Source organism: Ochotona curzoniae, unplaced genomic scaffold (genome assembly GCF_017591425.1).
Source record: "Ochotona curzoniae isolate NIBS_2020 unplaced genomic scaffold, NIBS_Ocur_1.0 scaffold_1852, whole genome shotgun sequence".
NCBI lineage: Eukaryota > Metazoa > Chordata > Mammalia > Lagomorpha > Ochotonidae > Ochotona > Ochotona curzoniae.
This window is the reverse complement of record NW_024467087.1, coordinates 12855193-12873298: the sequence shown is the minus strand read 5'-3', so window position 1 is coordinate 12873298 and position 18106 is coordinate 12855193. Positions and strand designations below refer to the sequence as shown.

Genomic DNA, 18106 nt, shown 5'->3' with positions numbered 1-18106 from the left:
GAATAGTAATCTATAGCCATTTTAAGGTGTATAGAACCAAGTTGTATATAAACTAATAATTGTAATGTCAATGTAGAAGTCATAGGATGTGGTTCAGAACTTGCACTCTTTTTTTTTTTCCTCTCTCTCTCTTTTAATATGCTGGTTACACAATATCATGTCAACTAATTCCATTTCATTATAAATTGTTACTGATGTAATGTTGGGGCTTTTAATTGATTGGGATGATACTCTGTCGGTTCTACCTTCAGACAAGAGACTTTCTCCCCAAGAAACTGTTGAACTTATCCGGACAATAAGATGCTGGACTCTATGCTTTGCAGATGCTTGCAAGGAAAGAATCCCAACTGAATTTGAACTGTGGTAATGCAACAAGAATCCACCATGGTGGGGGGGGCGGGGTTGGGGAGTGGAGGGGGGAATCCCAGTGCCTATAAAACTGTGTCACATAATGCAATGTAATCAATTAAAAAAAAAAGAAGAAAGAAAAAGAAAAAGCGCCCGGCGCGATGGCGCAGTAGTTAAGGTCCTCGCCTTGCACGCCTGGGATCCCACATGAGCGCCGGTTCTAATCCCGGCAGCCCCTCTTCCCTTCCAGCTCCCTGCTTGTGGCCCGGGAAAGTAGTCCAAAGCCTTGGGACCCTGCACCCGCGTGGGAGACCCAGAAGAGGCTCCTGGCTTCAGATCGGCATAGCATCGGCCGTTGAGCTCACTTGGGGAGTGAATCATCGGATGGAAGATCTTTCTCTCTGTCTCTCCTCTCTGTATATATCCGCCTTTCCAATAAAAATTTAAAAAATAAATCTTAAGAAAAAAAAGAAAAAAAAGTTCCTGTCTTCATTCTGTCTGTCCTACCCTCCTTTCAAAGTCAGTATCAGAGGATTAGTGCATTCCTCTCTAGCAGTACTAACCAGTTATGCAAACTTAAAATTTCAAAGCAAATACCACCACAAGGAATAGATGCTGGGATGTGGGACAGCCCGTCAATGAACTTCGCCTGTCAACGAACTTCACTTGCCTTGGAGTGTTACTCTGGTTACCACTTATCAACAGTTCCCTTAGGAACAGGAACAGTGGATTAGTACTGTCAGGAGAAGAACTCAACACGATCAGACTCCTCTCTGATGTATTTGTGTGCATTTTCTCTCTCATCCCAAACAACTCTAGCCTAAAAGCATGCAACAACAAGATGGTAATCATATCCACTAAAGTCAACATTCTCAACGAAGGATTAGGATTTTTCCACTGATTTAACCAATCCCAAATGTTTTCTAGGCATTAAATTAGTTCTACTAACTATGTATTAATGTAGTCAAATCTTGGCTCACCAATATCCTGGAGGAATGGCCCTCCAGAATAGCTAAAAGAGCACTCCTTTAAAGTCACAGATCATTATAGAGCTTTTGATACTGGTCCACCACTCATTTTACAGATGAGCAAACAGGCGTGGAGATGCGAAGTAACCCAACATCTTAGGAAAATGGAAACCTCAGAACTGGAAGGGCACCTTAGAGATCCTCAAGTTTTAGTGTCATGCTTAAGGGGTAAGAAGATTGGCATGGGCATTTGGTACACTGTCTAAGATGCTGCTGTGATGCCCACATGCCATGTTGGACTGCTTGGTTTCAAGTTGGGTTATACATGGGATACCAGCTTCCTGCTAATTCACACCCCAGGAGATAGCAAAAGATGGACCAAATCTTGAAATTTTTTGCCAGACCCAAACTGAGTTCCCACTTTCTGGTTTCCGTCTGGTCCAGTCCGCTTGTTGTGCCCATCTGAGGAGCGAATCTGTGGATGAAAAACCTTCCTCCCTCTCTCCCTCCATCCCTCCCTCCTTCCATGTCACTCTGCCTTCCAAGTAAGCCTTCAAAAAGGAAGGTTTTTTTTGCCAAATAAGTCATTTTTTATCTTTTCTTTAATAACTCCAGCAAGAAATTCATTGTACTCTTAGTTCAACAGCAAGCCCTATTGTGTGTGCAGTGGACCTTGTGGTACTCTCTCCAATAACATGGTGATGGAGGTTCAAGTGTTACAGAAACCAAACTAAATGACACAGAATCTTGCTTGAAAAGATTATGAAGCTTGATTTGGCAGAGTTTTCCATTTCATTCTTTTGCTAAGTACTGACTTGGGCTCTGCACATGATGTGTTGTATAACAAGTAAAATGATTATAAGGAACACAGCTATAGCATGCTAGGGAAACACTGTGCAAAATGCTAGGGACTCAAAAGAGATGCAGGAACAGTAAGAACAGTAGAATGAAAAGGGACATGTGAAATACCAAAGCTGGACATAAATCTGTCTTGCATCTTCCAGCCACTCATCAGACCACCCACCACACATCATTTCATAGGAAGGGAACTCAGAATCGGGGAAGCAAATTCCTTGTGTGTAATGAGGCCTTAGTAGAAAAAATGGTAAATTTTTTATGTATACAGTCCATGCAGAGACAGGAATCCCCCAGTGCCTCAACTGCCCAGGAGAGGTGTCAACAATGCTAGAAGCTCACAGGTTTGGGGGCCCCACTCTCACTGACCTAAACAAACTCTGGAGAATAGACTGAAGATGCCCAGGACCCACTCTACACTATGCTCTCCTGACCCAAGGACAGCCTTGCTCCCAACAGCAAAACATCAAGCTCCATGTACATACAGTTTTAATATATGTTCAGCTCTCCCCTGAGTTCTTTACATATACTGAGCCTTGATCACGCAAGGTATGAGTATCGCACTTGACAGATGAGGAAACATGCCCAGAGACTAAGGGACTTGCATAAAGCCTTTCAGTAAAGCAGTAAAAATGCAAATCCATCAGTGTGGGTCTAAAATATGTGCACTTGACTTCCTTAAGGGTAGCACATGGTTCTGGTCCTTCTCCTTACCTCCCCATACACAGAATGGCATCCCTACACACAGTAGGATGGGACTACAGGGCTGGATGTCTGCTGAGGACAGTTTGTAGTTTTCAAAGTCTACTGCCTGAAGTAGCTTGATTTTATGCTGGAGGGTAGACATCAGCATGCAAGAGTTCTTCCAAGGCCAGCATTGCACTAGACACTCAGAAAGGAAGACTGTTGTTTGATAAAACCATTAGTGACTTACTGGTTCAGTATTATGTATAATTTGCTACAGGTATCTGGGGAAAAAAACCCCACAGGAGTCCCCATTATCCTAGGTTTCTGTTAACTGTAGCCAACCAAAGTTCCAATCTAGGACAACAAATCAAACCTATTGTCCAGTATTTCCATGCTGTCTATTACTATTCCATCAGCTACTCAGCAGCTACCCTGATTATTTGGGTGGGCTGTTACTGCCATGCTATTGTGGTGCATGTGTGCAAATAACCTATACCTCATATAACGATGGTGCCAAAGTGCAAGAATAACAACACCAACAACTGGATTACCATATTGTTTCCCTTTTCCTAGTTTACTATTTGTTATTTTTAATCATCTCTTACTATGCCTAATTTTACAAATTAAGTTTTACTATACATGTAGGAGTACTTCAAAAATGTCCTTAGATGAAGTTTCTTTTGGCAGTTCCCTACCAGCTGAACCACTGGACTCAGAACCCCAACAACCATGGAGAGAACTGCAGGTTCCATGGTCTAACCGTGGAGTACATGTGTCAAAGCTGGGTGTCCTCAGTGGCTTAGACAGAACAGTGGATAGCATATCCAAATGCACAATGGAGGATATGGCAGTACATTGGAAGCCTCCAGAGGACACCTGGTACCATGGCAGAAGATGGAGGATAGAACTAATTGATCAACTACTCCAACCAAGTGTTGGCAGTGAATATCTGGGCAGATGGAGACTCTAATGTGGACTGTCAGCCAGTGGATTCTGGAGAGATTTCAGTGGCAGGATCAACAGCAATTCATGACTGTTGAACTATCAAGACCTCTGGAGAACTTAATGGCATTGTAAATTTCTATTTTTCTTCCTGTTGTTGATTTTGTATTGTGGCTTTTCATTTAAGGGGATATATGGTAACTGTGTAATGGAGACTATCATATCCAGATGTGAGGATACAATGCAGTATTCATCTGTACTTCCAGATCAAAGATGTACTTCCAATGAAACTGTTTACTAAGTAAATGTATAGTTTCTTCATGCTATGAACCTTGTATGAACTTTTTAAGCACTCTGTTTATACATAGATTTCAATCATTTTTGTACAAAAATAAATTTCTCTTTCAATTTCAATGCTGGCCATATAGATAGAAGAAGAGTTTACTGGAATAACAACAACAAAAAGAAGTACTTTTAAGCCGAAGTCTTAAAATTTTGCAAGTACTACAACAAAACGTCACAGAGATGACCAATTCTTACTAGAAAAGGGAGCATGACTTATCGAAGAAACAGGTGTCAATGTTATTTATGCCAAGAATGAGAATGTTGGATTTGTTTGAAGAAGGCTAGGGATGATGGAACAGGACCATCCTCCTCTAGCCTGAAGGACTCTGGGCCAACAAAAATATCAGTATCAGTCTGAATTACCAACCCTTAATGACATTTCATTAATAATTTCTAAGCTTTATATAAAATCCCTCCTCATTCAGCAAGGGCTTTCTAAGACATTAGGGTAGCTCTAAGGGGTGCCTTCGAATTTCAGATTTTAGGATCCAGTCTATGTTTTGTGTAAAAGTCACCGTAGGAAGACTCTTCATATCCCTTTTAACTTATTGAAGACTTTTCAGACTTGCCTCATGGCTGCTTTCCTTAGGATATACATTCCACAGGACATCTGCATGCCATGTCTTGCATTAAAAGCCTTCGCAGAAAAAGTCTTGCAGAAAAGCCTCTGCAAAGACTCTTTGAATACACATTCAGGCTTTCTACCCAATAACCTGAATTTTCCAAACACCACATTAAAAACTACTGCAAGCAGCCTGAAAAAAAGAAAAATGCTGGAGAACTCTTCACGCAGCCTGGATTTCATTTCAGTAATTCAGAATGAGCCTTAAGCCACATTACAGTGATGGCAGTCAACATGCTTTTAGTTTATTCCAGCTTCTAAAATACATTTGTTGCAGCTTTTTTTCCCCCAGCCGAGAGTACCAAACAGAAAAGTCTAGATTTTATCTGTTGCTTGGTAACATAAGCACTCAATAAAAAGCATGGAAAATATTCCCCAAATTTATGGTCAGAGATAGGACACCAACACTTGCTGTGGGGATATGACAAAAGTTTATTCAATAATTTCCTAACTAATGTTGAATTCAATACTCATGGGCAAAGGATGAGAAGACTCTAACGTTTTCTTCTGATAACAGAATTTCAAAGGCATGACAAGACACGTGGGATAAGCTAGGATTTGTTCAGAAATACTGACAGAAATGCTGTAGAATGAAATTCAACCTACAGAAATACTTGAAAGTATGTTTTGTTTTTGAAACCATTAGGGTCAGGACATAGAATTTATAGCAATATTGGATGAGGGTATTTTGTCAAGTTTTCTCTCTCTCACACACAAACTGAATTAAAAAATATCAATTAAACATTATACTGCATGTTTTTGAATTCTTGCAGTTTGATAATACATGCTTTCTATAAACATGTTGAAGACCTCTCCTATTAAGCCCCTCTGAATAAAAGCCTGAATTCTCTTTTGAGTACATAATTTCAATTCATGCAGCCTTTCACATCTCCTACATACCTACTATGTATGTCCATCTTTCCATAGCTTCTGACCCACCTTCTTCTCTACCATTCTAGTCTTTAAAATTATGAGTGGAGAATAATATTAATATTGGCATGTTGCTTCTTAAAAGCTTTTTTTGGATGAACTGCTTTTAAACATTGCATGTGGGAGAACTGGCAAAATAATTTTTAGTAGTCCTGTAAGTACTGGGGCATGACACACAGACAGAAATGAAGGGGGAGCAACAGAAATTGTTTTCAAGGCAGGACAGTCATTTAGACATCACAATGTTAAGGCAATGATTTCTAATTATAGCCTATGCAGTTCAGGGTGGGGGTGTAGACGTAGTCCCATTATGTCAGTGTTAATTGAAACCATGAGAATGCAACTCTCTTTGGCATAGGAGCTATTAATTTTCATGGTGCATGTAACCACTTGTGCATTTCTGAAAGACCACAACAGATTTGCCCTTCCAGGCAAAAGTGCTGCTACAAGCAGGTAAATAAGAAATGTATCATGAACCATGACAAATAAAGATGGAATAAGTAATACAAAGATATGTAGCACCAGGGTATTCTTGCACCAGCTGTTACTAGTTAAGAGGGCTTTTATGAAGTTGTGAAGCTCAACAGACAAAGTTGAAATCACTGGCTTTTGGGGTTCCAAAAAACTCAAGCCAGGCAAGTCTATTTCAACTAAGAAGCGCCCTTCTTGGGAAGTCAGTTCCGCTTGCTGGTGCTAATAGCTTTTCAAAGGCTTACTGTGATCAAACCACTGCTCAGCTTCTAACTGCATCTCATCTAGTCCATTGCAAAAGCAAGCTAGAAGAGCAGGGCAGCCAGTCATAAAAGAGAAAGTGGGAACATCCCTGACTGAATCACGCAATCACCCCTGAGACCTAGATGTACTTCGAACTTGACTTTAAGGCCTTCTTTGTAGACTGAGTGTACTGGGTCTCTTCAATGAGGAAATATGTTCCATACTCTGAGATGTCTTTCTTCAAGTCTAAGGCAATTAATTTTATTGAGCACCCAAAGAAGATATGTTCACTATTTGGGTTGTCCTTGTTCCAGCACAGGGGCAGGTGTTAGAAAGGGTGGCAACCTTTCTAAAACATTGCTTTGAGTACCCAAACTGATAGATTTGTCAACATGCTTAATTTCTTTTTAAGGCTTACTAACTCATTTTCTTTAAAAAAATTTTTTTTCGTTTTACTAATTCATTTTCATTGGAAAGTCAGATTTACAGAAAGAAGTAGAAACAGGGAGAAATATCTTCCATCTGCTGGTTTACTCCCCAAGGCCAAATGACCAGAGCTGAGCTAATCTGAAGCCAGGAGCCTCTTCTGGGTTTCCCACACAGGTGCAGGGTCCCAAGGCTTTGGGCCATCCTCAGCTGCTTTCCCAAACCACAGGCAGGGAGCTGGATGGGAAGTGGAGCAGTCAGGATACAGCAAGCATATGGGATCCTGGCTCATGCAAGGCTAGGCTACTGTGCCAGATCCAACATGCTCAATTTGAAACATGGTTTTGATACCCAGATCACTTGTTGTCTTTCCTATACTACTGTCCTTTAAATTGTGACTCAGGCAGCTTAATAATTGTTAAAAAAAATATTTGCCCCAGAATAGAGATCAATTTTACACACACACACACACACACAATCTTGAGGGTTAGGTTATATCTGGAAAGCAGTTTTCTGCAAGAACTTAACACATTTTTGCTTTTAACACAAATTCCCACCAGAATCAACATTAGATTGTATTTGTGCCCACTTTACATTGTGTTATACGCTCCTTACTGTGTAAATGAGGGTGACTGACTCTTAAATATCACATTTAGGTTGGATGATTTTCCACAGTTTCTGAGAACAATGTTGAGAATGCAGTATTAGTGAAGCTAGAATTGCCCCCCCACCGAATCCTGGGAGATAAGGTAAGGTGATGTCAACAAAGGCAAGCCTCTTGCTTTCAATGGTCTAACTTCTATGTCTTGTCTAAATCACTTCCTTGTTTCAGTCATCCTCCCTGATCCTAAGTTGGAGGGTTCCAGGAATCTCACTTGTCTAAAGTGGCCTGAACCTTAGAAACTGAGGCTGTGTCACCTGTGGGAGCCTTTTTCAAAAGAATTATCATTGGAACTCAGAATTAGAGGAGGATAAAGGAGCCACCTTTCAAACACCTGCTTTCTCTTTCTCTAATACGTTAGGTGAACTACCTTGCAAATGAATTTGATACAAATTAGCTATGCAATATTTTAGAGACCCGATGGAAGTATCTCCAAGATTAACAAGACTGGCTTGCATTGGCAGAAGCTCAAGGATCAAACATTTCCCCGTTACCCTCACCTACCCTCATATACTGCAACAAATATTTGCAATTTATAATTAAATTATCAGGAAGAAAAAGACTAAACAAAACCATATTAGAAAAATTGTTTTCTGACAGTTCATGACCTGCAGAGAACAAACAATTCTGTAGTAATCAATGCAACCCATCAAGTAACCCTTATTATCATCCAATTCTAACATGAAAATCCTAGAAGTGCCTCTTTTTCATAGCATACTTGTATAGAACCCTTATCTTCTCCCTGACGAATATCAATCGCTTCTCCAACCAGCCTTGCAGCCTGCCCAGAACAGTTCTGATAGTTTATTAACAATTGCTGATGCCTGCTGTCTGGGTGCAACATTAATAAGTACTGCCTGGTTTACACAATAACTTGTGAAGTCATCCGAACTGTACATGAACTCTCTGCAGATGGCAACTTGAGTGTTCCTGTGCTATTTTAGTTGATCATTCCTCTAGTCCTCAAAACCATCAAGTGGGCTAAACAGAAGCTATTGTCCAAGGTTGGTACAGTGATTAAAGCCACCACCAGCAGTGTTACGGTACCATATGGGCACGGGTTCAAGCTCCCTGCACTATTGCACTGGAAAAGCAGTAGAAGATGGCCCAAGTCCTTAAGTCACGTAGGAGATCTGGATGAAGCACATGGCTGCTGGCTTGAGCCTGGTCCAGTCCTGCCCAGCATTTCTATTTCTTCTCTGGTATACAGACATGGATGGACTGAGGTGGTGGGGAGGGTACTAAAAAAGCCTGCTCACGTCATGAGGGTGTGGGAAACTGCTAGAGCAGTGAAACCTGGTTCCTCTTGAACTCTTGCTCAGGCCCTCTGCATGAATCAAGGCAAATGAAGCATTTCTGGAGGCAGCAGGAGCTAAAGGCACAGTGCAGTCTCACCCACTGGAAGATTCCTCTTCCCTTCTCCCCTTCCCCAGGCAGCTCCTCAGATGGCTCCAAGGAACACACTTCAATTGCAAATAAAAAACAAACAAACTGGAGTTCATTCCATCACCTCCTGCTTAGGTTTTACAATTTTTATAAACAAAGTCACCATCAAGGGCAGTAGGGTTTGCATTAATTAGCATAGAAAACTCTGTCTTATAAAAGACTGCCCTCCCATCGCAGTCCCGGGACACCACGCTCAAGGATGTCAAGTGTTTTTTCTAAGACTAGGTCTCATAGGCTCACCCACACTCACATAAAACAACCAAAAGTATAGCCTGTAGCTATACAAGGAAGATACCAAAGTTTCCAGAAACTTAATAAACACAATGCAAAATAACAGGTGTTTGGAGCAACAGTTAAGATGTTACTTGTGGGGCCCTGGCATGGTAGCCTAGTGGCTAAAGTCCTGTCCTTATACACACCACCAGGATTCCATATGGGTGCCGGTTCTAATCCCAGCGGCCTGGAAAAGCAGTCAATGACAGCCCAAAGCCTTGGGACCATGCACCCGCATGGGAGACCTGGAAGAAGTTTCCGGGCCCCTGGCTTCGGATCGGTGCCAGCTGGGGCATGCATCAGCAAACAGAGGATCTTACTCTCTGTATAAATAAAATAAATCTTTATAAAAAATGCTACTTGTAATCTCTGTCTCCTATAGATAGGAGATCTTGCATGGCAGACTCAGTTCCACTCCCCTTTCCAGTTAACTGCTGATTACAGATATTGGGAATCAGCAAGTAACGGTTCAAATAGTAGACCCTTGCATCCACTTGGGAGACCTGTATTGTATTTCCAATGGCAGGCTTGGGCCTTTCAGTAGTGAGCCAGTTTCTCTGCCTTTTCAATCAATTAAGTGAATGAATGAACAAAAGCTAATGCAGATTTGCTAAAATTTTTGAAATCCCTCATGTTTCCCTTGCTAAATGGGAAGGGGAATTAAGAGTTACAAAACAGTGTGGAGGCACTGAATCCATTTTTAAATCAAGATTCCAGAGGGATCATATATCTGCCTTGAAACAATGATTACCAAGGAAACCACTGGAAATAGTAATTTATAATTATGTTCATCGCAGAATTCTTTAGTGATTCTAAACTGTACATATACACATGTAAGGACAAAATGTGAGGGGGAAGACAAGTGAGAAACGGAAGCGCAAATGCAAGTGAGTTCCGTGAATCTTGCCTTTTCCCAGCGTTCACTTCAAAGGAAACAACACACAAGTACACACACAGAATGCAGCGAGCACTTACCACAGAGACTTTGCCCACTACATCTCTCGCCACTGCTAAGCCTTGAGCAAAAGTGCGTGCCGCCACGAATGCTCGGGTGACCTGTAGTTTCAGTTTTCGAGGCACATCTCCAAAGGGCTTCAGCTGCTCAGTGTACTTGCTCACACACTCCAGGTACTCATCTGTGAAGTGGTACTGCGAGTTCACCAGGCGGAACATGCGCTCCAGAAGGCGAGCCCAGAAGTCATTTAGCATTTCTTCCAGGTTCACGTTCCCCACCACGTAGTAGCGCTTCAGCTCCACAAAGAGATCTTTAAATAGCTCCGAGTTTTGCATGTACAAGCGGCCATATGTCTTCACAAACATATCATTCAGGGATTTCTCAGCATTTTCAAGGAGCTCTTTGAAGAATTCTAAAAACAAAACCAAGAAAACAAAGAAGAAAGAGAAAAAAGAAGAATGAAGAAAAGAGTATTTTAGTAAGTAAATAATGCAGGTCTTTCCAAGGAAATAGAAAAATGTGGAGTGTGTGTTGTATGGTGGAAGTGGTTTACTCTTCACAACTGAAATGGAAAACATGCTCATATTTGGGGTTATTTACTTTGGGGTAATCTGGCATCTCAGATCATTTGTGAATGCAAGGAAACATGTCACAAAGTCACCTACACATCTATGTCTAAAAGAAGAGACAAACAACAAATCCTAATTCTAAACAAACAGCTTTTCAGAAGTTAGCACAGCACACATTCATTTTCCATCACACATCCTAAACTGGCCCCAAGGTGAACCAGACCAAACCAATCCCAAGAACTGCCCATCTTGAGATTTTCCAGAACTTCTAACTGCAAGAATCAAAACCAAATTTAATCATACTCCTTAATTGTAACCTAAGACCAGGACAGATGTTTTCCAAAGTTTTTACTTGACCATGATTTGTTTTTGCTTTTTTCCTTATTTATCTACAAGGCATGTGTGGAAAATGCTCGAGGCAACAAAACATAATGAAACACCCCTACAAACAGGCACCTATGTTTTCTGAAAATAAGTTCTCAGACATCAGTACAAATGGGGCTATGAGGCTGACCTCGGGTTCCTAAAGGATTTATACAGTAAAATGTAGGATGCTGTACTTGTATGTGGTGGGGGATGGGCGGGAAAGGAGGGCGAGTGGATGGGGGGTATAAATGCTTAATGGACTCACCTATTACTTTTACGCATAAGACAACATGGAAAAATCATTGGAAAACACAAATGACAAGACAGTTATTTTAGATCAGCCTTTTTGGAACCCACATCACCACTAAGTGTGAAAGATTTTAATCTTTTTAGTACAAATGGCAAGGCAAGTTAGCTTTCTCCTGAAGGTTTTCTCGGGAAGTCCCATGAAAAGAGAGGCCCCCAGTGTGTCAGTAACATTAATCATTCTTCAAGAAGCTCTTGCGTGGTATAAAAACAAACACCTCCTGACACCAAGTTTAGAAGCAGGAAATATAAGAAATACCAAAACAAAATTAAAGGACCACATCAAATAGGAAACTGCCTCGAAGTGAACACGGAACAGAAAGAAAATATAATGCCTACTTCAAAGCCAGAACTTTGGCGAGCTTATCAAAACGCAAGAGCTACAAAAACCATTCTCTTCTCACACTGGGTGGGCAAATCAGAGACTGACAACTAATTGCAAATACTCCACCCCCCCCCCCAAAAAAAATCTGGTCAAAAAATCTGGTCGAGTCAATGGAAGCCTGTGGGAGGGAGATAGGCATGTGTGTCTTTCGTTACGTGCCAAGAAATTCTCTATGAATAATCTTTGCTTCCCCTAACCCATGACGTTGTGCTTCTCTGGGTTGAGGCAAAAAGCTAGCCCTTTATGGTTCCTTCCAGCCCATTGTCAACGTGAAGTGCAATTTTTAAAAAAAGGACACTTTGAGAAGTTCATGGAAAATGGAGTTGAAAGATAAGTTTACTTCAATGTAAAGAACTTTGAAATCCATGTATAAAAATGGTCTTCAAACAAGTCTTGGAAACTATCATTAGTATAAATAAACAAAAACAAACTATGCAGGGCTGTGGTTTTCTGCACCAAAATGAAGCTTATCTTTTCATTCCATTCCCCCCCCCCAAATCTTGAGACATGTCTGCGTACTATTGCTTGTCTTTGATTAGCTGCACTCCCCCCCCCCCGAGAAAGGAGAACGGATTCCCCCTGCAGTGTAAACAAGCAGGCAGCCCGCTCATGTGCATCGCAACTGCCCAGCCTGGCATTTTTACCTGAGCTCTCTCTCCTGAAAGTGACAGGACACAATGTACATCAAGAGCTGAGGGACTGTATGAGAAATTAGCTACCAGAGCAGACTTAAATTTTTTTCTTATTGTTTTCAATAATACATTTTATAGATACGGATTAATCCCTTTTCCTCCCTTTTCCCTCCATTTTCCGTTCCCACCTACAATAGTAGAGTCCTTCAGTACACATTAAAACTTTAACTTTTTATTCTTCCCCAAATCCCCACTAAGTGGTTCTCAAAGTGTGGGCCAAGGACAGCACACCCTGGCATCACTTGGGCACTTGCAGCAAGTCTATGTTCTCAGCTTCAGCCCAAATCCACTGACTCTGAAATGCCAGCAGGGCGGATTGGGGAGCGCAACCATCTGTAATCCTGCAGTACCCTGAACTTCTGAGTGCTGAAACTCCGCCTCTCCAGCTCAGGGGCTGTGCTGACTGTACAACACTCAGGACAAATGCAAATGTTTTAATTTGGGGAAAATGTCTTCTCCAGCAACTGCATTTTAGAAAACTAACATTTTGAGGAACGACTGTGTTAATGGTGTCTTGGAGTCAAATTTTCTTGCGTGAAGTGCCACAACTAAATTTAAGGTAGATGATTACATGTATGCCACCTGTCTTCTAGAATTCAAAGCTGGTGGGTCTGAGGAAGAAAGGGGAATCTTAAACATTGTCTGGTTCATGTCCCAAATGACACTTTCATGGTTAGCATCCACCGCACATAGCTCTTGCACACCACACACTAGTGGCATAAAGGCTGCTGGAAAGTTGTGCTCTTACACGCCCAATATCTTGCAGCAGATAACTCTCACAGTCACGGGTTCTTTCCCATAAGGGGTTGCTCATACAATTGGCACACATAAGACACTGAATGTTGCGAATTGTTTGACCATAGGCTTTCACATTTATTTAGTAAGTTAATTTTCTTTTTTTTAAAGATTTATTTTATTTTTATTGTAAAGTCAGATATATAGAGAATAGGAGAGACAGAGAGGAAGAACTTCTGTCCGTTGATTCACTCCCCAAGTGGCCACAATGGCCAGGGCTGACATGCTCCTTGTCCAACACCACTATGAAACTTTGGCTCCATGGCTTCCATTCTGCCTAGGAAATTGTGTGTGTGTGTGTGTGTGTGTGTGTGTGTGCATGCACATACACATTAGCTTGTACTTTAAAGAGATTAAGCTTGCTGTTATATATATGAAGTCTAATTCATTTCATCTCTCCAAAACTTTATTTCCTTTCCATTATACATTGAAAACTGCTTTAATTTGCCATGTAAGTGATAAATACAAAGACCACTTGAGTACGTACATGGCTAAGAAATGCTTACGCAATTCTACAGAAGTGATATCTGAAGTGAAAGAATCACAATTTAATCTCTCCAAATGGCTATGCAATTTGACAATTATATATTGACTAGCCATTACAGGTTCAAATCAAAGCGTACAGTTTAATCATTCCTCTTCATCAATGAAGCTATCATGAAAAGTTCTAGAAATACAAATTTCCTTCATCTAGTTCACCTTTGTTTTGTCACTATTCTTCATACATGATTTTATAAGTATACTAGAGATTTTCACAGAAATCTAGAAGACTTAATCTTTTTTTCATATAGCAAGCTCTGCCTCACCTGTGGGGGTCAACAGAACAAAGCTCAAAGGAGACTTAAATTCATTTTTCATTAAACAGTACTATTCTACCTATATTGCCACACTAGGAACTAGTAAGAATAGCAGATAATAAATTCTAAAATCCATATCAATTAGGTACAATATCAATGAAAGCATAATAATTTGCTATGAAGAAAAAAAAACATTTTTCATCTGTGCCTCCTGTTAAACTAGCAGCTCTCATATGTTCTTCATAATTCTTCTGTATCCCTGCCCTTCCCCCTTTCTTCCCCATGACATTTCCTTCTACAAAGAGGAATGGAGCACAAATTAGACATTCAGGTCCCACTCCACATCCATCAATAGCAACTTCATTAATTGCTACAACACTCATCTCCATTCCCCACTCCCATCATTATTCTCAGAACTCAGGATCAGGGTCAGATCTGAACTGCTAAAGAAGAGCTGTTTAGGCCAAGACACCCAGCAATCATCCTTCATAATCACTATGCCTACAACCAATTATAATACACTGGGTAGCTAAGAGAGAATCAGCCGAGAGCAGCATAAAGCAGAATTCTACCATGATCAGAAGCCACGTTAATTGGAAGTTAGATCGCCCTTGTAGCAAGTACTTGTGTTCATGAAAAATGCTGCTCGAGGAGTTGGTTTTAAGCGACACTCTTGGGGTTTTAAGGAAAGTCAAAGAGGAGGTGGCTGACAAGCATTTGGCAAACAGGTTTAGTTCGCCTGCAATTTTCAGTTGGAGTCTTAAGCTACACATGTTCTGAGGATCAAGAAGCCAGGACTCCTCGAGCTCGCTCATGAAAGGGCACTTAGTACAAGAGGCAAGTAAACACTGCAGCACAGGCTGGGTCTGAAACAGCACTGAAGGTTGAGAAAAAGCACAGGTCCTCCAGAGAGCTGCATGACCTTGTGGTTGGGCAAAAGGCCTAACCCCTAGGGAGCCTCTGTTGTTCCATTGCTAAAATGGAGCTCTCACCACTGAGCTCATGCGGATACTACCCGGGACAAAGTAGATACTCAATTAAGTAACCACTCTCGGGAATATGGGAGGTGATATTTCTGTCACCCCGGTAAGTTTTATCTCCATGGTAACTTTAAACTTTTACAGGCTGCTTTTATTACTCTTTCCTGGTAAAGTCTGAGGAAGTATACAAGAAGTTGGAGCTGCTGCACATGGGCTGAAAAGGCGCAAGGCCTTATAAAACTGGGAGCTGTTTATCCAAATGGAGACGCTTAATGGCTCTACCTTCCAAGGTTGCGAAATGTCCCAGAACTTCTAGGAGGCTGGGGGGCGGCTACTGAGTGAAAAGTTTACATTATGCTAAAACACTGTCAAATACATTGCACACCTATCAAAACTCAGATTTAATCAGAAGGGATTTCATTCCCTCCCTACTCCCTCCAATTATTTCATTTGCATACGACCTTCTGGGCTACAAGCTGGCTCGGTACAAGCATTAAGCTGGGGGATTCTAAATACTTGCCAGCTCTAAAATTTCATTATTCTGAATGGAGGAGCAATTTAGCATCCCAAAGAGTAGCGTGAAAAGGCAAAACTTCTCCATATAAAAGTTTTCTATGTAAATAGCCTGTCTTAAAAATTGAGGAAGCACATCATGTACTTCTGGAACTTCCATCCCATGCACTTTTCTTGCAACAAATAAACATTCAAAATTCTTGCAACAGGTCAAAAGACCTCCAGGTCCGCTATTAAATGCCATTAGTTACTCCTTTATAAACAATTGACCAGCTATTGATTAATGAGCTAGAATGCATTCTAGAATTAACCCATGACCTTAAGAGACTGGAAGCCCTTTCTTTTCGATCCATTTGCTTGGTGCAATAAATTATCACTTTGTGTTTACATTAATAGGACGCTGCTTTTTACATATAAGGATTAATTTCCTCTTTCCTATACATGCTGTATTTCACAGCTCTGCAGTGGCATGCAAACATGAAGTTACCACATCAACAAAATTCCTGAGGAAAGAAGTCTCTTTGTAAATGCTACAAATCATACTGTTGAAGCTGTCAGGAAACCTGGAGGAGCTACCTCCAGCCAACCACTCCTTCACGGAGATGAGTTTTTCCTGAACATCAAACGCAAGCATCTACAAATGCAAGAGAAAACAGGAGAATCAAGTCGGCATCACTAACAAACTGAAGCCTTGCTTTCTGCCTAACCCATTCTCTGGCTTGCTGTGCTGGTTAGTCTCTGTCAGTTTTCAACAGGCATATTCCTCTATATGGCATAATTTCTCCCTTCAAGAGTGCTTCCTAGGGCATGCTATGTCAAAAGGTCCTACTACACTCATGTTGATCAGTGGAGAGCAACTTGATAGGTTACTCCTGCCGAAGAGCCAGTTGTAATCCTGGTAAGTGGTGCTGGCATATTTAAGAGTGCTATGGGATTTTGCCTAGGTAAAATAAACTCTTCGTTGGTGAACACATTATGAATGTAAAGGCTCCTAGGGAACAAATAAAATGTTCATCCTACAAGCCTACTGTCTTGGGTTGAGACGTCAAGGTTCTTTTAGCTAAGGCTCATGCCTTCCCTACTAATGACATGCCCAGCACCAACTGACTTCAGCATGGCCCCATTTGTGGGGGAGGCATTCATCAGTGTGCAGAGAATGCAAAGGCTATGTGTAAATAAGCTAGGAAGGTGCACAGGCCATTTCAAGTGTTGCACACACTAACCTCTATCGGGACCAGTAAGATAGGTATCATATGGCTTTAAATACAACCTTAAGGCAGTCTCTGAAGAGTCTTCCAAAACGTCATAGAAAATGGGTATTAGGAAAAACACTGGAGTTCAAAACTGTTTGCAACAAAATAAGTGTTCTTTTTTAATTCCATGTCAACAAACTTTTAAAATTACCCTGCTATCTACTCATGATCTAATGTCAAACAAAACATCAGGACACACAATAGCATGATCAGTCTGTTTCCAATGAGCATATATGTATGTATATACTCCAAAAAGAGGAGGTAAATGCAATGGTGATGATTGGGTGATGGGAACACAGGGCGATTTAAAACAAAGCAAAGCAAAACAAAATCAAACAAAAACGTTTCTCAATTTTGTTTCACTGAATTGTCAGTGACAACAATCAGAAAAGTAACACTTCTTCATGCTTTGAAGGTATCTTTAATTATTGCCTTCATTCAGTTTAATTGCTGCAGGCTTCAATGTATTTTGCAAACTTTCCCAAATTATTTAGAGTATACTGGGATATTTAATAATAAAAGAGCAAAAAAATCACCAAGGTGTTCCTCCAGTGATCATCAGCATAAAATACCTGGGACTAGTGAGTGGAAAAGCAGTTAATATCACACCTGGAACATCCTTTTGGGCCTGGCTCAAGTTCCAGTTACTCCATTCCTGAGCCATCATCCTGACCATCCGGGTAGAACAACTAATTCTGCCTTCACCCTAGCACTTATTTAAAAAAAAAAAAAGATAAATACAATCTTTTTCTTTTGTTACAAAATATTCTTCATTCTGTTGATCTGAAAAATACGAAATGATGAAGGAAAGAAGTTCTCATAATGTCAGTAGGAAAGAGGTTAACAAGGTATTATCCAATTCCTTATGGAAGATACATATTATCACATGATGGACATCATTCTGCATTTACACCCTGTTCTCATGCAGCAGTACATAGATAGCAATCACTGTGATTAAAATGCTTCAGAAACATGTAAGATTTACACCTTATTTCAATTTATTTAAGAGGGAGATAGGCAAACTGAAAAGGTTTGATGTTCTGCTTCGCTCCCCCTATTCATGTAATGCCTATGGTCAGGGCCAGTGCCAGAAGCACAGAACTCAATGCAGGTGTCTCAACTAGGTGGCAGGGATACAACTATTTGAACTATTTGTTACTTTTTCCAAGGGTGCACATTAGCCAAAAACTAAAATCAGGTGCAGAGACAGTACTCAAATCCAGGCACTCTGATAGGAATATAAGAAGATGCACCTTAAGTGGTAAGACACATTTACCA

General features: G+C 40.8%; 1 protein-coding gene across 1 annotated transcript in view; it reads right to left on the bottom strand.

The window, feature by feature from the left end:
* Nucleotides 1-18106, bottom strand: part of GPC4 (glypican 4) — a 113085-nt gene that overhangs the window by 9610 nt on the left and 85369 nt on the right. Inside the window, exon 3 of the mRNA XM_040999712.1 lies at nt 10193-10584. Within this exon, the coding sequence (XP_040855646.1) occupies nt 10193-10584 (392 nt within the window). The remainder of the gene's footprint in view (nt 1-10192; nt 10585-18106) is intronic.